This window comes from Oryza glaberrima, chromosome 12 (assembly GCF_000147395.1).
Source record: "Oryza glaberrima chromosome 12, OglaRS2, whole genome shotgun sequence".
NCBI lineage: Eukaryota > Viridiplantae > Streptophyta > Magnoliopsida > Poales > Poaceae > Oryza > Oryza glaberrima.
The window spans coordinates 13,489,351-13,517,095 of record NC_068337.1 but is presented as its reverse complement, the minus strand read 5'-3'; the positions used below and the strand labels follow the sequence as shown (position 1 = coordinate 13,517,095).

At 41.0% G+C, this 27,745-nt stretch overlaps 1 protein-coding gene across 2 annotated transcripts in view; it reads left to right on the top strand.

Moving 5' to 3' along the window:
* The first annotated feature begins 3,201 nt into the window (after positions 1-3,201).
* Positions 3,202-27,745, top strand: part of LOC127756533 (O-methyltransferase ZRP4-like) — a 42,032-nt gene continuing 17,488 nt past the window's right edge. The window contains exons 1-2 of one of the 2 annotated variants that reach the window (XM_052281878.1): positions 3,203-4,063; positions 5,531-6,018. In XM_052281878.1, coding sequence (XP_052137838.1) covers positions 3,236-4,063; positions 5,531-5,830 — 1,128 coding nt within the window. In that variant the 5' untranslated portion in view covers positions 3,203-3,235 and the 3' untranslated portion in view covers positions 5,831-6,018. Of the gene's footprint in view, positions 4,064-5,530; positions 6,019-27,745 lie in introns of those variants that run through there. The other variant, XM_052281879.1, reaches the window with a different exon arrangement.

The following is a 27,745-nucleotide window of genomic DNA, read 5'->3' as shown; positions in this document are numbered from 1 at the left end:
CATGAAATTATAATTTAAATTGGATATGCATGAAAAAACGTAGCTGAATTTTGTTGTTTCCATTTTTACATATATATAGATTCAAATTAGCGTTGAATATGTGTTCGGTGATATTTAAAATTTAAATTGGATATGCATGAAAAAACGTAGCTGAATTTTGTTGTTTTCATTTTTACATATATATAGATTCAAATTAGGGTTGAATATTTGTTCAGTGATATTTGACACCCTACAAATATATATGACGCGAAATTGTTTAAAAATATCATAACATCAATTATTACCTGTCGACTCATATGTAATGATGTATTTAGCACTACAGTATAGCCATTAGGAGTCATCAATGGTTTGTTTAATTAAGGAATACAACATGATGGTAAATTGCATGATGGTATGGACTATAGTTTATGTTGTCAAGTTTGCTACTCTTTTTTATGACTATTTGCATAACATGTAAAATGTTAGAACATAGTTCCACATGCATTTTTTAATAAAAAAATAGTGCTTAACATATATTTTTTTAAGGGAAAGCTGCCACTCTATTCAATATATTGACCAAATTAATTACAATCTGCCAAAAAAATCTATTAGCCTCGGTGGTAGTTTCCTCGAGTAAAAACATCTCACTAACACGACTTAGCGGGTTTTGATATTATTATAGATCTAATGCTCTTTTATAGTTTTCTTTTTTCTTTTAACACATATATCCTGCACTATATTAAACACAATGTAAAGATAACCTATATCTTAGAATAACTCACTGCATGTGTCACACGGTTATTATAGATCTAATTTAGGTCATGTTTGTTTCAGCTTAAGATTATGGTAATCTAGATTATTGAGTCATATTGCTATTACCTGGATTATAATAATTTGACATAGAATAGGCTGCTAGCTGTTTGTTTCTCTAGATTATTAGTTGTTTGTTAGTTGTTAGCCACCTAATAATCTAAAAAAGCACTTTTAGAGTGGCTTACCAGATTATAATCTGGCTTATAAATTATAATAATCTATCATAATAAGCTATCTGTTTGTTTCAGCTTACTCCTCGTAATCCAGATTATAATAATCCTAAGTTGAATCAAACAGGGCCTTAGTTATGCATGTTAGTGAGCTAATAGTTGTCAAATTTATTTGTACTAATTAAGAATATTTGGTTGAGAACATGCAAAGGATATAATGCAACATTTTTTTATCTGAATATAGTTCATATGTTTATAAATTTCCATATAAAAGTTGGACGATCAAATTCGTAAATGAATAAAATGTCCACTGTGAGTTATTTCAACTACAGAAGTACAGAGTGAGTAGTTGTTAAAGATTATTTAAATAAGAAAGGCTATAATAAAATATTACTATTACTTACATGCATATAGGTGGGTTTTTAATAAGATTTTAGTGAGATTAGAGATGTGACGTTGATTATCGTCTATATAAGCGTATATTAGGAGGCGCAGCCACAAAGATGTGTAATATAGGATGTAATATTTTTTTTTTGTTGTGTTTTATATTGTAGATGTTTTAAATAGTGAACTATGATAGAAAATAGAGAGTAAAAGAGACCATAGAAGAGGGTGCGGACCATTATTGCGTTCTGCAAACAGATCATATGTATGTATAGAACATAACAACTTTGAATTTGAGAATTAAGAAGGAATGATATATTTTCTTTTTCCGACCATATGTGCATGTTTTTTCCTTCTTTTTTCACGAACAACATGTTCTATGGCCCTGTTTGTTAGAGCTACAGATTTCGGATCCACGGTAGATTTGATGTTTATATGTTAAATTATAGTGGTTTAAAATTTTAAATTTTACCTAAAATAAAAATAAATTGATTTATTCAAATGTTATATACGTGATCGTAGATCCAGATCCATGGATTTATGAAGCTAGGAATATCCAGCTCCATCAAATCTTGGATCTAGAGCTGTGCTAAAAAGGGTCTACGTGTACTTATGTTTGTCCACACTTATGTTTGGATGGACGGATGGTACGTAGATACGTGTACAAACATAACAACTTTTGGATGTGTTCGCAAGCGTAGGTTCTCAACCTCCACTCAATTGTTTCCCACACGTACGCTTCGTAAACTACTAAACGGTATTTATATAAAAGTTGTGATAAAAAATCATATTAATCCATTTTTTAAGTTTTTTAAGTTAATACATAATTAATTATGTGCTCATAAGTAACTCGTTTTCTGTATTATGACAGAAGGATTAATATTTTTTTTCCCGATGAAACTTACATACGTAGGTATAGTATGTATGTATTTTTTCTGCTTTCATCCGGTGAACAGTGCGTTCTCATTTTTCTTGACATACATGCATGTATCGCCTTTGATCAGCTGTGATGACATTGCTGACGGGCACAATACTACAGTTTTTGTGCTATGATTATTGATTATAGATTAATGCTTTTCGAGGTGTACAAATTACTGTACAGATTATACATTGTGCTATTGCACTATGTTTAAGATAATCAGATTTATTCTTCCTCATCCTACGAGCTGCAAAACTTCTCGTGCACAAACATTGTTAAAAATAAAAAAGAAAAGTCCCAACACATAGAAGTTGTCTTGTACATACACGTGCAGTAGCTAGATTGGGAAGGAGGTTTCTATTGTGTACAACTGTACATCCTCGTACATATATACCCGCGGACGTAGACGTACGGAAAATGATTAGTAGGAGCGGATTACTTTTTTTAATCTAATCCAAGGGTCTAAAATAACGGGCCCATCGATATAAATGAAAATTAAGGGTTAGATGTGTTTCTGCCACATGGTGACGTAGGAGTGTTTATAGAGGGCCACGTGGCGGCTAAGGAGCGTATGTAGAAAGTTTAATGGATTTTTAATATATAATAGATAGAAGATAGATAGATGCTGATTCTTTATTGGAATTTTGGTATCTCTAGACTGTTCTCTGTCCAAAAATTAAAACGTAGTACGTGTTCTGCTAAAAATATATAGCTAGCAGGTTTTCATGAACAGTTATGCGGAAAGCTAATCGTCAAAAGTACAATTGAATTTCGTGTATAATCTAGATTCTATTTCAATAATAAATAAATATATAAAAGTGGACCATATCTATCAATCTATTCTATACCACATACAGTCTGGAGTCGTTCGAGACTCGCCAATAGTACTTTCAAGAGTTGTGGTGCGTTTTAGACCTCTACTTATACTGCAGTAGTGCCATCAGCCCATTCCAAAGGAAAAGGAAGACCAATGCTAAGAGCAATGGCGCTTGATGCTCAGAGCAATGGGCATCATGCCATTGATGCCACCAGCTCGCTCGACGCTCTGAGCGAGCTCTACGGCAACACCTTCGCCGTCGTCAAGTCCATGGCTCTCAAGGCCGCCATGGACCTCGGCGTCGCCGGCGCCATCCACCACCACGGCGGCGCCGCCACCCTGTCCCAGATAGTCACCAGGGTCACGCTCCACCCGTCCAAGGTTCCATGCCTGCGTCGCCTCATGCGCGTGCTCACTCTATCCGGCGTCTTCGCCGTCCAGAAGCCGGCGCCCGGCGATGCCGCGGCCGCCGACGAGGCGGAGGCCGAGGCGCCCGTCTACGCGCTCACGCCGGTGTCCCGCCTCCTCATCGGCGCCGGGAACCAGGGACACATGATGTCCATGCTGCTCCACCCGAACTTCATCACCCCCTTCCTCCGGATCAGCGACTGGCTCCAGCGCGAGCTGCCTGGCCCGTGCATCTTCAAGCACACCCATGGCCGGAGCTTGTGGGAGATGGCCGATGACGACGCCGCGTTCAACACGGTCGTCAACGACGGGATGGCGTCGGACAGCGTCTTCACGATGGACATCCTGGTCAGGGAGCACGGCGAGGTGTTCCAGGGGATCAGCTCGCTGGTCGACGTCGCCGGCGGGAACGGCACGGCGGCGCAGGCCATCGCCAGGGCGTTCCCGGAGGTGAAATGCAGCGTGATGGACCTCGCCCACGTCGTCGCCGAGGCTCCCGGTGGCACCGGTGTCGAGTTCATCGCCGGCGACATGTTTGAGAGTGTTCCACCGGCAAACGCTGTCTTCCTCAAGGTATATTAATTGGTCTCGCAATTCTCTCAAGTACAGTTCCGTTTTTTTCTAAAAATTTGGCGTCACACATATTTAACACATTTTCAGTCATTTTTTTATGTGTAGTTGCTATCTCTGTATATGTTTCTTTCTCGTTTAGCTCCTACTCGACGTAATTAATTAATCACTTTCGATCCTATTCTATTACATGTTGTGCATTAGAAAATTTATAGTTTTATTACAGTATAAATGCTGGTGATTTAAAGTTTAAAGCGATTTGTTTTGTTGAAAAATATGGCAAACCCCCTTATTTTTGTTGTTCCCGTATTTCTGTAGCATATGTCTACCAAGGTACGTGCTTTTGCTATGGACAGTGTCGTACAAATTGTCGATGGCGATTGCAATTAAAGTCACGCGCTTTTTTTATAAACATTACTGCCTACCAAGCTTTTTCAATATAATTAGCAGTTGAATTTTGGATATAATGTTCAATCATTCAGCTTATTTATAAAAATATTACTCCTACGTAGACATCATCATTTATTTTGCTATGACCTATCGAAGGTACAGAGGACTTTAAACATGACATATATATTTTATAGTAGTATTGGAGAATACTATTATTGTAAAGATTTCAAAGTTGGAAAATATCATCGCATATGTCCTTGACACGTTGGTCAGGGACTCACATTTCATTCTCACAAATGATGGTATTTTTCAACTCATACATCTTTACGATGGTATTCTCCAAATATTTGCTATCTGCTATATATTTGTAGTAAATTTTTAAATAAAATAAATGGTCAAACATTATGTACAAAAGTCAACAGAGATATATGCTACAATTATGCGAGTACTGGTTAGAGGTTTCGTAAACCACACAAATAAATACTAGAAGATTCAGAATGATAGAAATTCCCTTGTCATAAAATATCTGAGAAATTTTCATCTTAATATATTAAAATCATGAGCGTCCATACATAAAAATTGATGGCTGAGATGGAAAATCCCTACCATCAAATCTGTTTAAAATCGAATACAAATGGGTCATAAATTAAAGCTATTCGAAGGCAAGCATATATATTATCAGAATAATATATGCCTGATCAAAAATGAAAATTAGATACAACTGTTTAGAAAAAAGAATTTCGTATATATATATGCCTCCACTGAAATTCACTAAATTTATCTTCAAAATTGAATGTCACTTTCGGTGCAAATTAAGGTTGAGACCAGTGCAATGCTAATTATATTTTTGTAATTGATGTCAGACTCCTATTTTTTTTGTAAGTCATTATACTTTGGTTCCACCGATAAGTGATTCACTAGTACACCTTTAATTCACATTGGGACTTTTAGAAATGTCCAATTAGTACAAGGTTAGATGTACATACAGATACATATATATACAGAATAATATATAGTTATGGAGGGACTGTTATATATTTACCTTCTGTCTCTCCTGATATAAATTTATTATATATTTAGTGGATTATGCACGATTGGGGTGATAACGACTGTGTCAAGATACTGAGGAACTGTAAGAAAGCCATCCCAACTAGAGACAAGGGAGGAAAGGTGATAATCATGGATATAGTGGTTGGGACAGGGCCGTCCGACCAAAAGCATAGAGATGTGCAGATCTTGTATGATGCATACATCATGTTTATCAATGGTGCCGAGAGAGATGAGCAAGAGTGGAAGAAGCTTTTCCTTGAAGCTGGGTTTAGTGACTACAAGATTATGCCAATTATGGGATTCAGGTCAATCATCGAAGTCTACCCTTGAAGAAGTTGCTGATTCTTCCATGAGCAGTCTGTGTGTGTTGCTTGGGTTGTTTGTTGTGAAATTGTGATCAGACCAATCAAATAAGTGTGTGGTGTAGCTTCATATATATGTATTGACAGTTCTACTTAATTTGCCTCTGAAAATTTCATGAAAATAGTAGGAATAACGTATGTACCCCAGGACATAAATAGCATTGACAATATGCCAGATCAGTGACGGGCCAAAGTGCTAGTCACGGATGGCCGTCACTTTTGACGGGTTCTACGGGATGCCGTCATCGGTAAGCCCTTTGGCTGTGGCCTGTCAGAGGTGTGGTTCAGTGACCTCAAACGGGCAACTGTCAACTGCTTTTGATTCCAACCCAGTGCACTATTCACATTTCATATGGGAGAGGAAAGAGGGCGATTTTTTGCTGGAAATCGGAGGTAAAAAAGAACTGTGAAAATTATTATTTTCTAACGTGTACTATGTATTGTGTCTTACACTTTTTTTTATTATCGATTGCAAATGGACTGAAGTTGGATGTACTATATTCACCGTTCGACACTAGAGTATGGGGAAGAGGTCACTGCATTCCTAAATTTTGCGGATAATGACAGGAAAAATAGGTTGAGCAAATATATGTTGTGTCCATGTGGACTGTAAGAATAATAAAATGTTCGAGAGTAGTTCATAGGTGCATTGATCTCATTTGATCCTTAGAGGATTCATGGAGCACTACATATGTTGGATGTCACACGCTGATAAATCCATCCCAAACTAAAAAGGGAAAAGTCTATTTTACGCCCTCGAACTCTTATGCTTGTCCAAAATACACCCTCGAACTACAAAACTGAATATAATACACCCTCGAACTGTTAATACTAACACTTAACACCCCCCCAAGCCTGTTTTTACCGTGGTTTTTGACACGTCAGCTGCCACGTCAACCCTCGCCACGTCGGTGTGGAGATGCGAGGGCGACGGTGGTGGGGAGCTGCTGCGAGGGCAGCAGCGCTAAGGTCACGCCTCGCCTGATTCCATACCCATCCATTGTCCGCCGGCCTGAGGTTGGAGAAAACAGGGTTGCTCGCCCTTTTGGCTGAGCTCGACACAGAGCCCGTCCCCATGCCCAAGGTCGAAGAAGGTTGCCGTAGCGGCGATGCAGCGCAGAGCCGATGGCGAAGGCAGACGAGGTGGGCGGGGCTAAGGTCGTTGAGGGTGGAGCTCGTTGCCACCTGCGTTTCCTATCCACCTCAAGCTCATCGGCATCCGGGCCATCTCCAACCACCAAGACCGCCCAACTACCTCTGTGAGGGTTATGGATACTATATACCTAACACTAATCGACTAAGCTCGGCAAGGCCCACCACATAACATGTTTTATACGGAAACAAACCTCGTATATAGAAGGAGTTATGGATAAGGAAGGACAAATAGAGTTCAACATGGAAACGATAAGGACTACTCAGATTGTATCCATATTGGTCTCTCTAGTTCTACTTGGACAACGGGGCATGTATGGGTATAAATACAAGCCTCCCTAGGAGGAGAGGGGATAAGTCACAAGACATACAGATCAAAAAAGATCAATAGAAGCCAACACACGCCAAGATAAGCCGCTGGATATCGATATCAGAGATAAGTCTAGACAAACCCAATATGGTGTCTGCGGAGGTCAACAAGAGGGATCTAGCGCTATCTCTGATTTCGCCGAGTGCGGATTCGAGGAGGAGGACTACCCTGTCGTCCACTTTGAGTTGGTTATCCATACCGCCAAGTTGACGATAGCTAGATAAGTTATCCCAATTATTGTATTGGTGCGATTGTGATGCATAAGAGCAACACTGGCTTCAGCCAAAAGGAATAGGGCTATTACCTGTCAGATAAGAGGCCCGAACCTGTATAAAAATCCTTGTCTCCATCTCTTTTACCTCAATCTCGCATATACCCTAGTACCAACGATCCCCATACTATGCAAAATATCGTAGTCGTCATATCAAACGTTGACAGTGGCGTGCCAGGTAGGGGAATTTTGGTGCTTCAAGGTTTCGACGAGATGGGTATAAGAGATGGATTCTCTAACAACAAGCTACTCGACGACTTCGGCTGTGGGGAGATCTAACCCGACCGGAGTGTGTCTTCTGACGAGATCGGAACCATCGTCATCAACAATTTGATCTATCGAGATCATCCAAGCCTCAAGATAAGCGGCGTACCTACAGATGTCAGATTATATGATGTCAAACAAGTACGCAACAAGGTAATTGGTAGATTGGTTTTCAAATTAATCTACTAATTTCGTAGATACATCTGGCATGTATCTACAAAGGTTTATCGTAGCTATTCTTCAGATCAATACAATATTGTCATATCAGTAATTTATTATGTCTACCTAGAGCATGTTTTTATACAACATCTATTGCACGAGTGTTTCCGATGTTTGGCCGATTACGGTTTAATGCTGGGGGCTCACTCTATTTTCTTATGTATAAATCATGCTTGTTTACGGTCTACATAATGTCTGATATTAAATCTACTCGTTATATCCTGATAATACTAGAAGATTTATGCAAATTTTTGAGTACATAGTCGATATTTTCTACTATATATCTTGTCTTCTTGACAATATTTTTCAGGAACAATAGAGCACTTGAGTAGGATGTGGTCGAGTACACTCCATTATCGAGAACGTTCTCGAAAATTGCTGAGTTGTCGCACCCAACCTTCCAACGAAGACCGACGACTTATCTCATGTATAGCGCCGGCTCCGGCTGGACTATTTGAGAAAAGGTTGTTAACAGATAATTCCTCGTGAACGTTGTCGGCTTGATCACCAAACATGATTGCGAACATACATCGGGATATGTTATAAGTTGGGTATGTGAGTCATGCTGGCCACATAAGATGTACATGTAATAACCAACTCTAGCACCCCTATAGGTGATTAAGAGATGCCTACTCCTAGTTATCGACCAGACAATTGTAGCGACATCTCGCCGTCTATCAATTTGAATTCACTTGTGGACCATTGAACTCCATATATTGTTGTCAAAGACTCTACGTCTCTACGGTATTACACCGGGATCGACCAAGTGAGTACGGCAAATATTGATAAGTGGAGTCGTGGATAACATGAGATGCTTTCGCGAATACGGTTTGTTTCCATATGCCTATCAGTTGCCTATAGGTGATCGAGATACGCCATCACCTGGTTCTTGACCAGTAGATCGTAGTGATCTCTCATCATCCAAAAATTCATCTTTAGGTGATCGAGATACGCCTACACCTGGACCTCGACCAGTAGATCATAGCGATCTCTCACCACCTAAAAATTCATCTTCAGGTGATTGAGATAGACCTACAACTGGTCCTCGACCAGTAGATAGTAGCAATCTCTCAGCACCTAAAAATTCATCTTCAGGTGATCGAGATACACCTATTCCTGGTCCTTGACCAGTCAGTTACAGCAATCTATCGACATCTAATGCGACAATCAACATCGTCGTAATAGCAACAATCAAGACTGACTGGATCTTCGTTTTCACCAGGACGACATCGTCTAGGACTAATGACATAAGGAAGAAAACGGACAAGGTTAACAACATCACGACATCACACGACGACGAAGAAACTTGAGATCCCCGGACTTCTAGAGGGCCCGAAAACGAGGTAGTAGGTCCAGGAGTCGAACCTCCTACTACGATAATTCCTCATTGTCTTCGTCGTCATCAGGAGGCAGTTCTTGCAGGTCACGAGAATGTCGTCCATCTATTACGCTGGATTCCCTTCAAATGGTCGAGATACGACTACGACTGGTCCTCGACCAGCAATGTAGCGATCATCGCAGATCATCGCACCACGACTTCTAATGGTCGAGGTACGACTGATCTTCAACCAACAACGTAGCGATCATCGCACCACGACTTCTAATGGCCGAGGTACGACTACGACTGGTCTTCGACCAGCAACGTAGCGATCCTCGCACCACGACTTCTAATGGTCGAGTTACGACTACGACAGGTCTTCGACCAGCAACGTAGCGATCCTCGCACCATGACTTCTAATGGTCGAGGTACGACTATGTCTGGTCTTCAACCAGAAACGTAGCGATCCTCGCACCACGACTTCTAATGGTCGAGGTACGACTACGTCTGGTCTTCGACCAGAAACGTAGCGATCCTCGCACCACGACTTCTAATAGTCGAGGTACGACTGGTCTTCAACCAACAATGTAGCGATCATCGCACCACGACTTCTAATGGTCGAGGTATGACTGGTCTTCAACCAACAATGTAGCGATCATCGCACCACGACTTCTAATGGCCAAGGTACGACTACGACTGGTCTTCGACCAGCAACGTAGCGATCCTCGCACCACAACTTCTAATGGTCGAGTTATGACTACGACAGGTCTTCGACCAGCAACGTAGTGATCCTCGCACCATGACTTCTAATGGTCGAGGTACGACTACGACTGGTCTTCGACCAGAAACGTAGCGATCCTCGCACCACGACTTCTAATGGTCGAGGTACAACTACGACTGGTCTTCGACCAGAAACGTAGCGATCCTCGCACCACGACTTCTAATGGTCGAGGTACGACTACGACTGGTCTTCGACCAGCAACGTAATGGTCCTCGCACCTCAATTTCAATCGGTTGAGAGACTCCTACTCCTGGTTCTCGAACCAGTAGGTCGTAGCAATCTCTCGTACCTCCACTTCAAGTGGTCGAGTTATGACTATAACTGGTCTTCGACCAGCGGTGTAGTGATTCTCTCACTACATCTGTGATTTGTTGACTACAACTATACACCTGGCCATTGCCCAATGTGGTGGTCTTCTTAGCATCTACATCAATTTCTGAAAGTTAGACATTAGAACAGTCGAGTCAGATTTCAGGGCTTTGTCGCAGTCTCTACGCCTACTCGGTTACTCGAGAACGGTTGATGGAGCTCGACAAGGAATATGGAATGAAGCGATGCTGTACCCGCCGAGATAGAATTTCTTGACTTCAATCCAAATTCTCGATTATAGCAAGATAGGAGACTTAGTCGCAAACTCCATACCTTCTCGGTTGACATTGGGACCTAGACCAACCCAATATAGTGCCTGCAGAGGTCGATAAGGGGAATATAGCGATATCTCTGATCTCACAGAGAATGGTCAGGTGAGCACGACAATAGTTATTCCAAAGTCCTCAGTCGAGGACATGAACTCGTTCATTTGCATTGAAGTCGGGGGCTACTGTCAGGATTATGGATACTATATACCTAACACTAATTGACAAAGCTCGGCAAGGCCCACCACATAACATGTTTTATACGGAAACAAACCTCGTATATAGAAGGAGTTATGGATAAGGAAGGACAAATAGAGTTCTACATGGAAACGATAAGGACTACTCGGATTGTATCCATATTGGTCTCTCTAGTTCTACTTGGACAAGGGGGCATGTATGGGTACAAATACAAACCTCCCGAGGAGGAGAGGGGACAAGCCACAAGACATACAGATCAACAAAGATCAATAGAAGCCAACACACGCCAAGATAAGCCGCTGGATATCGATATCAGAGATAAGTCTAGACAAACCCAATATGGTGTCTGCGGATGCCAACAAGAGGGATCTAGCGCTATCTCTGATTTCGCCGAGTGCGGATTCGAGGAGGAAGACTACCATGTCGTCCACTACGAGTTGGTTATCCATGCCACCAAGTTGATGACAGCTAGATAAGTTATCCCAATTTATTGTATTGGTGTGATTATGATAAATAAGAGCAACACCGGTTTCGGCCAACTGGAGTAGGGCTATTACCTGTCAGATAAGGGGCCTGAACCTGTATAGAAATCCTTGTCTCCATCTCTTTGACCTCAATCTCACATATACCCTGATACCAACGATCCCCATACTATGCAAAATACCGTAGTCGTGATATCAAACGTCGACAACCTCGGCTCCTCCTAGCGCCACCCCCAGATCTGTGACCGGAGCATGGGGTCGACGCGACCGGTGTTCGCGACCACCGCCGCTGCCTAGCTCATTGAGCTCTTTGCCAATGTCTCACGTGGGTAGAGAGAGGGGGGACAGGGAGACGTGGAGAGGGTAACGGGGAAGGGGAGCTTGAGCTCGCTGGCACTCGAGAGGCGGGAGGTGGGGAGGAACGACGGGGGAGGGGGAGCTCGCCGGCACTGAGGGGGGAGACGAAGGTGAACTTGATCTGCCAGCACCGATCTCGCTGCGGAAGGAGAGGAGAGAGTGAAAAGAAAGAGTTATTGGGTAGGAGATAGGTGGCAGCTGACATGTGGGACCAATTATTTTTTTTATTTTTTTTGCCTGATTGGATCACCGCGTCAGCATAATTTATGAAAAACCACCCTGGTTTGAATGGAAGGGGTAAATTAAACGTCATTTACCTGGTTTTAGAGTTTGGGGGTGCACTTTAGACAAAGCAAAGAGTTCGGCGGTGTAAAATGGACTTATCCCAATTAAATGGAATAATATAAATTATTAAAAGGTAAAATACATCAAGAAGAATTGAAATCTGGCTTGGAGTATTTTTCTTGAATTCTCCATGCTCTAAATTTGCCCCTTAATTTTTATTTGCATTTTCAGAGCAACAAAAATAATTTTAATACAACAACAACCAATATCAGAGTTGGGACTGCCTATACATTTGTCGACAAATTTTTTCCCAAAAATTTGACAGATGTAATTATAGTACAATCGTAGTGTAATTACACTGCAACTTATATGTAATTACACAGTAACTTGCATGTAACTACAGTGTAACTTATATGTAAGTTTCACATAATTTTGAATCGTTAGATCTATTATAAGATATGTTTTGGTGAGGAAGAAAACAAATCATAGCACATACATATATGAAGGAATTTGTTCCCATGACCTCCATTTTACCGAAATAATATGTTACGGAGAGATTTTTAAAAGTTACATACAAGTTACACTATAGTTACAGTCACTACAATTGTACTGTAATTACATCTGTCAAATTTTTGGGGAAAAATTTGTCGACAAATATATAGCAAAATCGTCAGAGTTTATATTAACATGAAAAACATAAAATAATTCTCTCCTTCTCTTTGGGCCATAACATTTTCGGCCCAAAGTCCTCCTCTTCCCAGCCCATGAGCGAAGTCTGTATTTTGTCCTCCCACCTCCTCCTCTTTCTCTCCCTCCCTCTTGGGCCATCTCCAGCTGCCGGCCCATCTCTCCCCTCTCCCCCTCGGCCTGTCCTGGTCCAGTTGACCGGCCACCCTCCCCCTCCCCTTCCCCTCCCGCACACCCTCGCGCGCTCAGATGGGGCCCACGTGCTAGGCGCGTCCCCTACCTCAAGTCCACCGTTCTTCTCCCTCCCGGCCAAACCCTACCGTCGCCGGCACGCTGACCTCCCTCCCCGGATGATTACCCTCCGAATTGAATAAAAAATCGGTCTCTCTCCTCCTCCTCCTCAATTCCCCCATATTTACCCCTCTTGATTCGGCCTTTAATCGTCGAATTCAATCTCCGGTGAACCATGGCCGTTGATGGCCTCCCCTCATCTCCTTGCATATATATGTTGGGGCACATGGTAGCCCAACCGCATGGAAAAATAAGTTTTGACCGCATGGAGCAAAATTGCCGTTTTAGATTTATATATAGCGTGCGCATCTGCCGAGATTTCTAAGACTGGCAGCATGGGTACAAATTATTGGCAAGTTTGTTATGTTACCACAATAATTAATTGCGCAAAAACCAAAGTATAAGATGCTAAATTACGGCCTTCTCATTCTACCACCCTCAGTCTTTCACACATAGAAGTCACAAAAATATTGAAAATATATTTTTTACCGGTTTTACATGATTATATACATTTGAATATACACATTTAAAAAGAATTGATAAAAACATATAGCACAGTCGTAGTGTAAGCCTGCAAACTCACTATGGCGCTCACAGTCACTCGATCGGTCGGGAAGTGAACTCGCTGTCGTGCCAAATTTCGCTTGGATCGAATTGCTAATGAAACTAATTAAACAAATAACGACCAATTGCTAATAGCGCAAGTTAATTAATTGTGCGAGTTTGCTCCAAAGGGATGCGAACTTGCTACATGTATCTATTGAAGTCGCGCGCTCCCCGCGCAAACTCGCGATGACACATCATGAACACGTTACAAAAACCACACACTCACCGTATGACCTCACTGTGAATTCGCACCCCATTCGCGACAGTGGTATACTTCAACCAATTTCTTTCAAACGTGTATATTCCTATAAAACCGGTGAAAAGAAAAGATAGCAAATCGTGTGTGACACAAGAAAAGACAGCTTTTGCGATGCATGCACTAGGAGAGACATGATCTTTAGTACTGGTTCTCAACCCCTAATAATTCCAGTTGTAGCAATCGAGACTAAAGATCTTGATTTTCAGTACCGGTTAAAAGAACCAATACTAAAGATATGTACTAAGTCAAAAAAAATATGTAGGATGTAGAATCCGAACTCAACATTTCTCACCTTAACCCTCACGCGCATTATCATCCTACTTACTGCACACATATTTTTTAACTAACCCTGAACACATCTTTAACACCGGTTGGTAACACCGGTACTAAAGAGTTTTTGGTAACACTGGGACTAAAGATATTTTTGGGGACTAGGGCTTTTAAACCGGTACTAAAGAGTTTTTAGTACCGGTTCTTAATACATCCAGTGTATTTGTGGTTTGGGGCATTAGATAAAAGATGAGTTTTGTAGTGGTGATAATTTTTACACAATAAGCATTTTCTTCACCACAGACAGCACAATGATGACTTTTTGTATATGAAGCATACGATAGTATATAGAAAAGAATTGTAGAGAAATGAAGACAGTGGTAATACTTGGTTTATTATGAAGACAGAGATTGAGATAACATAACGCGGCGAGAAAAAGGTGAAGTGTGAGAAATATGTGGCCTAAGGACTGTTCTTCTCTGATTAACTTCTCTGATTAAGATATAGATTTTACATCGATTTCCGTATACACTTTTCAAACTACTAAATGGTATGGTTCAAAAACATTATATATAAATGATGCTCTAAAATATCAAATAGATTCGTTTTTCAATTATGTTGGTGAGATAATTAAATTTTAATTAATCATGTGCTGATAGCTTTCTCATTTTACATGCTCTTTATATTTATCTGACTAAGGTTCAAATGGACCTTGTAGTCACCAAGTATCAATTGCACCATGCATTCATTCAACTTACACCCCCTATCTTAAAATAAATCAACTCATGATCGACTATGAATTTGAACAGTTTTGTCTAGATTCATCGTCAGGATTTAAATATTTTTGCGATGGATGTAGTATGTTGATTGGCCCTCCATTGTCCTTTCTCTGAGAGTTCAGGTCATCTTGAGACTGTTGCACTTCACATTCCAAGAGTACAGAACGGTACTGGTACTGTTCTAGCTTGACCTAACTTTGGAGACTTGAGCAGCATCACGTTCTTGGACAGCAGCTGCACGTTTCCCTTCGACATGTGGAAAAACCTTATTCATTCTCCAGTCACTCCAATAATTGCACGAAACCCCACACCTGGTTAGGAGCAGACCATGTGCCATCAACAATTCAATAGGTTTCTTGCCAAACATTGATCCATAGCGGTTGCCATTCACTTGTTCTCTATGTATAAATGAAAAAAGAAATCTATGTAGTTATATGTAGTTAACAACAGTACTAAGAGAACCTCAACTGGCTTTTAGTTTAGATAAACTAATCATGGATAGAAATATTGAGTATTCTTTAGGCCGTCCATACATCCATTGCACAATTAGAAAAACTACTTAATAGTATCCCGTGGAATTGGAATTAATGGATAACAATTCGTTCTGATCAATAGTCTCCGAGCCTTCCCCTTCTCTCTCCGTGCCTTTGTCTTTCTCATCCACCTCTCCTACTTTGCCCGTCTTTTTTCCCCTCCCCTCCTCTCTGTTGGAAAGAGCTTCTCTATACAGGCATGGCGGCGACGAAGTAGGCCCTCAAAAATGGACCTACAAACCTAGGCCCTCCTCACTGCTAGATCTGTCCTGAGTGCACCTTGGCTACAAGGTCCTGTTGTCTCCTTCGTCTCATGCTTTTGAGGCATGGGCAACCATGGGATCTAGCTCCCATGACGGAAGGGTGCAACCAGTAAGGAGGGAGGATGTCGGGAAGGATGCTGACCAGTGTGTAATTCTCGGCCTCCTTCTTCGAGGCATGTTGTTGATGTGATGGAGGGGCGTGACCAGTGAAAGTTCTGGGTCTAGAGCTTTCATTGGAAGTGATACATATTCCTCATGTCTTATTGTTCTCAATAGAAAACTAGCACATACAAGGTTGTCACTCATATGTGCCTTTTCTTTACATAATGAAAAAAAAATTATGTCGAAATTGTTCAACTAAATGAGATCGGCTGACATCCTCTTTTTAATTGAGATGGTTCATATGTTCAAATATTTGTTACAAGTTCTCAAATCTCTTTGGAAAAACCTTTTTATAAAAAAAGTCGGGAAAGCTGTAGAGTTATGACTTCAGATGGAAGCAAACTCTATGTGAAAGGAAGAGGATTTAATGCAAATTGGAAAAGGAATATTTTCAAGAGTATTTCTTGGGCTCAATGTCAGATTCAGAGGTTAGGGGCTGAGAGTGTGCTCATATCCATCCCTCAATGGGAAAGGATGGGTAGTCACAGACATATTTTTTTTTCCTTTTCATTACAATTTAATTAAGGTAACTAGGCCTGATATAAGGAGCTTACCTAATTCACACACTATTCTTCCCTACCTAATATTACGAGCAATTTTATATTCCTTGAGGAGACACCATGATGTACCATTTTTTCTATTATAAATTTGGTATCTCTTAGTAGCTAGGTGCTATAAAATTTTTGAAAACTCATGATACCTCCTCACTGTGCTCTAATATCATACAAGAAGCCTACCTAATACAAGTACTGCACCCACATGACAAAGGACAAAATAACTGTTAAACTGTAGCAACCAAAGAAGTTAAGCTTTACTGTCATAATTTGGAAAGCAAGCAAAGGAAGCGGGTTAATAGCATATTGTTATCTATGTTTGGATAGCTGCAGCCTAACATAGCACATTGTCCGCTCCTAAGGCCGGTCACAGTGGAAGCTATGGGCCCCACCTCCTTTGGCCAAAAAGTTGGCACAAAGCCACGCCTCCCACATTGCAAACGCCTCTGTTTTGTCGCGTCTCTGTTTCTCGCCTCGCGAGAGAAAGTTCTGCGTGGCTCAGGACGGGAGCGAGTCGCTCTCCACGGGCGCGCGCCCTCCCTCCACACAAGCAAGAATCCCACGTGGCGCCCCATAGCACCAAGCCAGCTGTATGCACTGTGAAGGACCTAACAGAGTGTGAATTCTGGAATACGTTACGTACTTTGAGAGAGTTTTTTCAATTATTGAATGAGAAAAGTCCAATGTTTGGGCCACAACTTGGCGCTTCTGAAAAGCATAGAGCTGCTGTCACTTGATTCAGGGTACGATGCCATGACACTTCACCATAATTCACTATTGTATCGTCCTTCGTCCCCACAAATACTTGGGATAAAAACAGAGAGAGAATAGATGGGCTAGCTAACTTGGGATTGGCCTATTCTGGAGGGGAAGACCAGAATAGGCTGCTTTGTGCCGGGAGTGCTAATAGGCAAGCTTGTTGTGTGCCAGCCATGACACGTGATCGTGTCATCGTGAGCACCCGCTGACGCACATCTGCCTATCTCCCTCTGCTCACGTGGACCCACCATGATAAATTTCAATCAATTTAATAAGTTTTATAAAAAGAAAATACTACCTAAAAGAAAAAATTTACTATATATATATATATATACTTAAATATATTCGTGTACATGAGGCACAAGGATGAAGGTAGCATGAAGAGGGAGTTGATGCAGTGCAACTTAAATGTTTGATGATATGTATAGCACATAATCACAGGTTTTATTGTCTAAGTGTTTTATGAAGGGTTAAACCAATAACCTTAATCAAATAAATCAACAGTTACAAATTTCATATAGACTATATTTCATAAATTGAAGTATATAAATATCTAACATGTATAGCAGCACGGTTTGGACATTTCGAAATGACAGCATCGAAGATATCTATATAGACTGGAATGCTTATTCCGGACTGCGTTCCAGAAAAAGTAGTAAAACATTAGAATCATAATACGCGTACATGAGGTTGACGGGATGAGAAGAAAGGGGAGGAGAAGTAAAGGAACAAGGTGAAGCGCCACTTATATATATATATGGGTCTCGTAAGTTTTTTTTTATTTTCTTCTTACTGACTAGGATGCCACGTCAGTGAAACCAAGCATCCATATTGCCATGGCATCTAATTTAACCTGGTTTGCAAGTTAAGCTTTTCGGTATTTCAGTATTTTGGTTTAGAGATACAATTTAAGCTTTACTCGAAGATGAGGGGTGTGAAGTGGACTTAGTCCTGCTAGAAAAGACAAGGGGAATGGGACAAGGCGTTCGATAATTCGTTGGACCAGTTCAATTTGCTTCTACTTGTAATAGATTAGCCCATACACCATCCCATTTATGCAAATCTGGAATCAAAAATACACTGATCAGGGAGCTCCCTTGTCCTTGGAAGCAAATCATTTTCCTTTACATATAAATGACTAAATTTCACTTTAGGCCACCTTTTATTACCGATATTTTGCTTTGGATCGCTATTTTACCAATGTTTTCACTTTGAACTAGGTAATCTCATCTTTCTGTCACTTTGGACCACACTCAACTCTTTTATTCATCTATATCAAAGTCATCATATATCAAATATATTGTACATATAAATTAGCGGGAGTTTACTGTCTCTTTTAACCATCAATATCAAACTTATCATAAATCAAATATATTGTCTATATAAAATGGTGGGAGTTTACTGATCAATTGGAGCCGATGTACTCGAAATCATTCATCATCTGAGAAGAGAGTTGGGTGATCCAAAGTGCATAAGATTACCCGGTCCAAAATGCAAACATTGGTTAAAGGGAAACACCGGTAATATATAAAAGGTGACCCGAACTGAAATTTGCTGGATATAAATTGGGTTGTGTTTGTGTCATAGTCTATCAGTTAGTTCTCTTTGAGAAAACCAAATTATTTAGAATAGCTTAGGGTGTGTTTGGTTCACAGTCAAGGTTGGATGGGATACGGCGATCCATATTTTACTGGATATAGCGATCCAGTTTTTTTTGTTTGGTAGAGTGAATATGGCGATCCAGTTTTTTGTTTGGTTGTAAGGATGAAGATGGATTTGGTGATCCATTTTTTTTGTTTGGTTAGGAGGAGTAGGATGGATGAGTGGTTGCAATCACCTCATCATTAGAGGTGGTGAGTATACCCCCTTCAAATTCACCAAACCCAAACATTATCAATCTACTACAAAATAAAAAATCTAAAGAGAAGTAAAAAAATCACAAAGAAATAAAAGGGAAAAAGGAGAAAACAGAAAAAAGAAAAAAAATCACAAATCTTCTCGTCGGCTCGCTCCTCTCGCCGGCCGCCGCCCGCCTTGACCGCCGCCTCGCTCCTCTTGCCAGCCGCCGCCCCGCTCCTATCACCGGTCACGGCCTCACCTTCTCCAGATCCGGTCGCTCCTCTCGCCGGTCCGCTCGTCGGCTCGCTCCTCTTGCCGCCCCGCCTCATCGCTCGCCAATCGCCGCCACGCTCGTCTCGCCGGCCGCCGACCCATTCCTCTCGCCGGCAGCCGCCTCGTCTCCTCCAAATCCGGTCATCGCCGTCGTCTCCTTCCCCACCGGCCAGCACCCCGTCTCCTTCCCCACCGGCCGCCGCACCATCTCCTTCCTCACCGGCCGCCGCCCCGTTTCCTCCAAATCCGGTCGTCGTCGTCGTCTCCATCCCCACCGGTCGTCGCCGTGGTGCACTGGCCGCTGCCGCCGTCGTCTCCTCCCGTCCTCCCGCTGCTGCCGCCTTCGGGCTCGTCGCCGCCGCCGCCCCCTCATCCCGCTTCCGCCGCCTCCACCTCTTCCCGCTGCCGCCGCCGCGCACCGGGCGCTGCCTCGCTTGCGTCGCCGTCGATGTCGCGTGGTGAGGGGTGACGCGACCCATGTTGGTCGCTCGCCCCGCTCGCCCGGGCGCCGGGCGGCTGCATCCGGCCAAATCGGCCGAATCCCCCCATCCAGCATCTGGGGGGAATATTCCTCTCCGGGCCGCCTCATCCCATCCCTGCCCAGCAACCAAACGCCCATAAAAAATGGGCCGTCATGTCCTATCCACCTATATCCCTTCATCCAAACACATCTTAGTGTAGTTGCTTAGTGGTTTGCTCGAGAGTGCTTTCAAATATATATGTGCGCAGGAATTTGCGATGCACTGTTGGGATGATGTGTGTAAGATATGCTGGGGAGCTGCAGAGCATAGTTGAGATTTGGCGACCGAGATCAATGCTTGCTGCTTGATGGTTTGCCTGGCTGGCTGCACTTGCCTGCACGGGACCGTATAGCAGGGTGATCAAGCCGGTGCTATGTTTGTGCAAGTATGCATATACCTCTGTCTAATCAAGTAGCATATAGTACACCACCTTAATCTCTTTAGACTTTCGGGCGTTCTCGTAGTGCACTACCGAAAGCACGTGTTGATATTCCCTATTGCATGTGTCTTATGAAAAGCCTATAGTGCCATATTCTTCTGATACATCATAATCCCATGTCAGGCTACAAGTGGAGCGGATCGGGCCCACCTGGCACCAATACCCTCTGGCCTCATTTGCTTTGACGCCTTGGCCCACACCTAATCCTAGTGGAACCAGAACCTGGCGCCTGTGCAGTGCGCGGCTAACGCCATGGGGAAATGAGGTCACAGCCTTGCACACGGAAATCCTCTTTGGCGATCGATCGCTCTGGCGATGTATGAGCGATCAGTTCCCCCTCCCCCCTCCGGCCTTCCCTCCCTCCACCTGGTTTCCTTTTTTGGCACCGCATTACTTTCCTATTTTATATGCACCTAAAGTTTATACACCTCAAGTTTACACATCTAAAGTTTAGAGACCAAAAGTTTATATATCCGATTTAAATTTGAATTTGAATTCAAATATTTTTTATATATAGTATTTCTATACATCTAAAGTTTATAGACCTAAAGTTTATAGATCTAAAGTTTATAAGTCAAAAGTTTATATACCCGTTTCAAATTTAAATTTGAATTATATCTGATTTAAATTTGAATTTGAATTCAAATATTTTTATTCAAATTTGAATTTGAATTCAAATATTTTTTTATATATAGTATTTCTATACATCTAAAGTTTATAGACCTAAAGTTTATAGATCTAAAGTTTGTAGACCTAAAGTTTATAAGTCAAAAGTTTATATACCCGTTTCAAATTTGAATTTGAATTATATCTGATTTAAATTTGAATTTGAATTAAATATTTTCTATATATATTATTTCTATACATCTAAAGTTTATAGATCCAAAGTTTATAAGTCAAAAGTTTACATACCGGATTCAATTTTAAATTTGAATTCAGATTTTTTATATATAATATTTCTTTACATAAATTTGTCTAACTTTTGTTTTTTTAAAACAATTTTGTGGTGTACTGTAGTAGGGAGGAGGAAGGGGGAGAAAGGGACGTATAGGGGGAGGGGGTGCGGGCGATCACCCGCGCATTAGCAGCACCCCCTTGCACATGCATACATATACTGCATCTAAAATTTCTGTTGTGTAAAGCATCAACAGCAATAAAAATATAGTCTTCAAGATCGAATATACAGAAATTTCAAATTTCTGTTGTCCAAAGCAAATCAACAATACTAAAAATGCAGTTTGAATAAATACAGTCAACAACACATAGACGCAATTACCAGTTACATAAATTTCTGTTGTAAAAAGCAAATTAACGCCTCTAAAATTCAGCCTTTCAGGATCAAATATCATCCACAAAATATTTGACGTTAAACATCAGAAATATCCAGGGCATTAGATTAAGTTCAAACAAAATGCAACCTTCTAGATCAAACTGGCAGACTAAAAATTAACGAAGCTAGAAAATATCATCTATGCATTTCCAAGCTTGCACAGTGTCCATTCACTCCATTGACTTGTCCAGCTTCTGCAGAAAAACAGAGAGAGAGAGAGAGAGATCAAATTAACAAACGCAGAAAAAACATGCATAGCAATCCATCTATTCCTGTAAGAAAGATTCCCAAGGTAATATTTACTCTACTCATATTATGGACTGCTACTCAAATCATAAATGCATTTATGCAAACTAACAGAGTTAAGCTCTAAAAAAATTTTGTTAGGCAGGTAAAATTAATTACACCAGACAACCAAATTGTCCATGAAGCTATTCATGATGCTCATTCAGAACATTATGGCTGTGTTTAGTTCCCATTAAACTTCCAAAAATTACGTCACATCCAATATTTGGACACATGCATGGAGCATTAAATGTGGACGAAAAAAACCAATTGCACAGTTTACATGTAAATTGCGAGACGAATCTTTTGAGCCTAATTATGCCATGATTTGACAATGTGGTGATACAATAAACATTTGCTAATAACGAATTAATTAGGCTTAATAGATTCGTCTCGCAGTTTACAAGTGGAACCTATAATTTATTTTGTTATTAGTCTACATTTAATACTTTAAATGTGTGTCCGTATACTTCAATTTTTTTTTTTGAAAAGTAACTAAACACGGCCTATATGCCTGCATATTTCTACCATGGTCGGAAAATCATGAAGCAAATGAATCATAAACTATGGCATATAAATTTTGTTTGCTGAAATTCTTTTGAGTACATGTTTATAGACCATTATATGACTTTATTTTTTCCAGATTCCTTTTTAAGAGATTAATTCAGACATCAAGCCGCAGCACTCTCAGTTACTACAAATCACCATGCATAATAGATGCATACTGCAAGCTAACTGAGCGGTATGAAAATTGAAGTAATTTGCAGTAAGTGCAACCTTCCAGGATATGCAGTCAAATGACCAGATCCTTCATTTGGACATTCATAAGCTTCCACAGTCCATTGAATCCTCTATGTCCAGGTTCTGTAAATAATGTCATCAGCAGGAAATTAAACACACATCAGATCAAATAAACATGATAGGTCCATAGGTTCATGCAGGAAATTAAAGATAGTTAGTTGATAGTACATGCATGAGCTGTTAATTAAAGATGATAATTGATTATGACCAGAAGCTTTGTTAAGTAACTCCCGCATGTATTCTTTGTGACTCAATTACAGAAGCAGTATGAAACAGAGCATCTACTGCTAACTGCCTAAACCAATAATATCCCAGACAAATAAATAGAAGTAAATTTACTGACCACAAAATTATCATTGTAGGTGATTTCATTTACTGAGCTCACATTTATGTTAGGACCTAGCAATCAAAAAATAAAAATAAATTAGTTTTAGAAAGATAAGTAATAGAAGTAAATGAACGAGGGTAGTCGTGCATACCCGCACAAGCTCAAAACCAATCTTGGAGGCAGATGAGCGCCTCAACTGAATCCATTGTGAGGCTACATTTGAAATCACTGATCACTCTAGATCCCATGCTGAATGCGGACTCAGATGCAACTGACGAAGTAGGCCATGCTAGCACATCTCGTGCTATGCTAGCGATAGTTGGATACTTTGAGCGATTAGTCTTCCACCAATTTAGGATGTCAAATTTGTTCCCAAATTGTTGGATAGGATTCTATTTGAGGTACATATCCAATTCAGAATCAACATGCTCAGTTATTTGTTTAGTGATGTGTTGAACCCAATCAGCCATAGGATCATTTTCTAATATAGCCATCACATGTTCAGCTTGGCGCAGTGAGTTAGCATTGCTATCCTTGAGTTTATATAAGTACTCATTAAACAACATGTTCAATCTCTTCTTAACTTTGTCAATCCTTTCTTTAGCATTTTCACCAAAGGTTTGCCCAAGCCGAAATTCCACAAACTTGAATTTGAATCTTGGGTAAAAAATGACAGGAATGCACAGATATTTGTAAGACTTAAGCCAATATTTGTCAAATTTATCCTTTATCGTTTTAACCATACTTGCCACTTCAGTGTCATTGTTAGAACGTTTGGTGCCAAATTTTTAGGGTCGGCCCGCGAACCTAATGGGCCGATCCGCCCCCTTTACAAGCTGAATCCCATGCTTTTAGTTCACAACCACAAGTTGATAGTGCAGCTATTCTCACTACTAGAAAAACGATTTTCACACGCGAGGTTCATGTTACTATGGATGGGGGCCACATTTTCGACCCCAAACGACCACCAGCATTATTTTGGATCGGGGGTGCAATGGCCATCCTGTAACACCCCAGGTAACCGTGTACCTAGAGTGCCACAGCAAAAAATACACTCAAAACCACTAACTCCCAAAATTATTAGAAATTTCGGTAGAGTCTCCCCTAAAAATACGGACATCCATGACAGGCAGTGTAACATCCTGAAAATGTGTCATTTTGTAATCCTGCATCATGTCGCTTCTTATGTTCTTAATAATTTCCTAAGTTTAGGACAATATAATTAGATGGACCTCCTAGAACTAACTCGCACAAAACCTCTCAGGTATTTAATCTATTTTGTGTTTTTCATTTAAAAATATAGATTTGGTTAAATTGAGGTATTTCTTGATTTGGTTTAAAACCTTCTTCTTTTGACTAAAATTCTTTTATATAAATTTAGTTTGAAAACCCCTTTTTAATTTTATGAATTACGGTCCAAGAAAATCCTCCAAACCAAACCTTTCCAATTCCAATTTGGAATTTATTGTTAACACATCCTTTGATATTAAACCTATGCTTAATTCTCCTTCCAATATTCCAATATTCAAATTCCTCCTTTTGATCTAGCCACTAATTTAATCCCCGTGGCATGATTTCCTCTTCGGCACAAGAATAACAATATTATAAATATTAGTATGATTGCTCCTGTGCTAAGAAGAATATATTTTTATTTTATCCTCCTCTTCCAAATCAATTTCCTTTGAGCCACGAATAATTCTCTAGAATCCATGCCATATATTTTAGGGCTCAAATTCTAATCTTTTGCCTCCACCTATTTTCCTACCACATTCCTAAAAATATATCCAAATTAGGAGCCCTATTATTCATGGTATTATTTCTATTTGAGTGCTTCCAAAATAAATTCCCTCAAATTCCACTCTACCTCTAAATTTACTGCACTCAAATAAATTAGAAGATCCTTATCTTCAAATTCATCTCCACATATAAATTCTTTTCAAACTTATCCACCCAAATCCCTTCTAAAATTTAGAAAAACCAATTTTACTCAAACTTGGCCAAAACCCTTTCCCTCCTCTAGCCCAAGTCGGGCAGCCACCACAGCCAAAGCCGCTCCTTTCTTTTCCCCTGTGGGCGCCGCCACTGTGCACGCCGTGGGCGTGCCGCCGCCCACGGCATGGCGCCATCGCCGTGGTTCTCCTCCTGCCACCGCCGCCAACTTGCTAACCACGCAAAGTCGTCGCCGTGCCGTGCCCTTCTCCTCCGCCGCCCAACTCTACCACGGCTGCCATGTACGCGCGCGGCAAACGTCGACCAATCGGAAGACGAAGTTGGCGCCGTGGTCCTCCTCTCCACACCACTGCCGCGGTGCTCCCCTTCTCCTTCTCTTCCACAACCGTCATTAGCCACCGCCTCTCGCTGCCTATAAATAGACAGCAAGACTCGCCATCCCTCCCCACAACTCAATAATCAAGACATCATGCATAAACTACCAGATACTTCTCTAATATCATCGCCATGACAGAGTAATTACATAAGCAAACATTATACCCGTACCTATGCATTTCCGAGATAAGCTAGTAGTATAATCAATATAACTTGAACATAAAGTAAAATTGGCATTCATATACTCGGAAAGTATTTCAATACCAGAATTGTATAAAGAAGAATATTCTAAATAAATTACAAGTCTTACAAATGAAGAAAGGAGAGCTACTAGAGCCATACCCAAACTCTTCCGAAGACTTCCGGACTCCGATTTCTATTCTATTCCTACTCCACTAGCTTGAGACTACTAAACTAAGCTTGAGAGAATATGAGAGAGCTCTTGCTAGAGGTGTGTGAAGAAATGGAGAGAGTGAGGGGTTTATATAGGCTGGTAATGATGGTTATGACGGTTGGAAAGGTCGGTAATACCCACCAACCATCATTGAGGATCAATCCTAGCCATCCAGCCAAACCCTACATCCATCGGTGCTGCGGTTGGTTCGGGCAAACCCTGGGCTAGCCCAACCAGCCCAGTTCCTGGCAGGCGGCCTCCACTCTTTTTCTTCTCCACAGACTTGTGAATTTGTTGTGTCATTTCTGAGTTTTTGGCCTATTCATGCATAAGTCTGATTCTCGACATCGTCCGATTGATTGATTGTCTGGTTTGATGTCGATTCTCCTTCACTTTATGGTTATTCTCTGCAAAAGGTTAGTAAACCTAATACTAGTGGAATATTATTATTCTAACATAAATATGCATTATAAGCATAACTAGTTATCCTCTATTTTTGGTAATATTGACGGTCGAAACTGATCACTAACAACCGTCAACAACTCCCTCGGTTCAATCTCTCTCTTGCACTTCTCTCCCTCTGTTGCTGTGCTGCTACTCTGCTTCCCAGGTTCTCGTCTCCTGCGCGCACCGCGCGCACAGGAGATCAGAACGAGCAGGGCCTTCGGAACCTTGCCCTCCTGACGATCTGCACGGGTAGGCGGGCAATCAGGTTTTTGGGGAGCGTTCTTCAATGCAACTGCTCTTCTCTGCATCCTCACCATGTCGGCGGACAACACCAATGGCGCGGATGGGAAGGGTACGGCTGGACAGGATGGTACTGGAGGCTTCGTCAACAGAGACAATTCTGCTTCATAATCCAGTGGAGGGCCATTCACTGGGTATAATCTCTCTATACTGTTGTTTATTGTGTTCTTTCTTATTGTGTTTATGTTTAGCGCAATGTTTTCGATGCATTGCCGTATCATGGATGTCTATGCTTATTATATATTAAGCATGATTCATTTGTTACATTTTTTTAACAATTGCACTAGTTTATTCCATGTTAAAGTCATGATTATTATCTTGATAATTTGGATTAAAATATGCCAAATCGTGACCATATATCCAACATCAAGACCCATATTTGGTCCGGTCATTGGGTTGCAAGTTTAGGCTAAAATCCATACATATTAGGAAATATCCACCTTGTGCAAACGGTTCTACCTGCGTATGGTGCCCTGAGAACGCATAGGGCCCCCCAGGGGCGGATCAAGGCTAGGGATCTCCTGTGTCATCTCCATTCAAATAAAAAGTAGTATAGGATGGCATAAATAGTTAACCTGAATAATAGAGTTGACCCAGCTAACCTGGGATTTAGAAAAAGAATAAATTAATGTTATCCCTCCAAATCCATGTATATATAGAGCTTTATGCTTTAGAGGTTTCTCTAATTTGAGGATGCTAGACTTATGGCAGGCCCCTGCCCCCTTAAAGTTAAACACATTTTATGGATTCCAAGCACAGATAGGATTCAGCCAGCGGTTGAACCGCAAAAAAAGAAAAAAAATGGGAGTGCTCTGACTTCTGTAAATTTTGTAGAGATTTAGAACCATCCCAACATATTGTTTTCAATTGCCCCATTGCAAAGTTTGTTTGGTGTATGTGTAGAGATGCCCCAGGCTCATGAAGCCCCCCTCTGATTTTGAACATTTTTACAAGCTGGTAACAGGTAGAGCTGGAGTAAATCAGAATGGAGTTATAATTACATTACTAGCAACAGTGAGGTGACAACTTTGGTTAAATAGAAACAATATCATGGTTTTTTAGATGTATGGTTTTTCGAGATAAGATTATAAATTTTCCCTTAATAA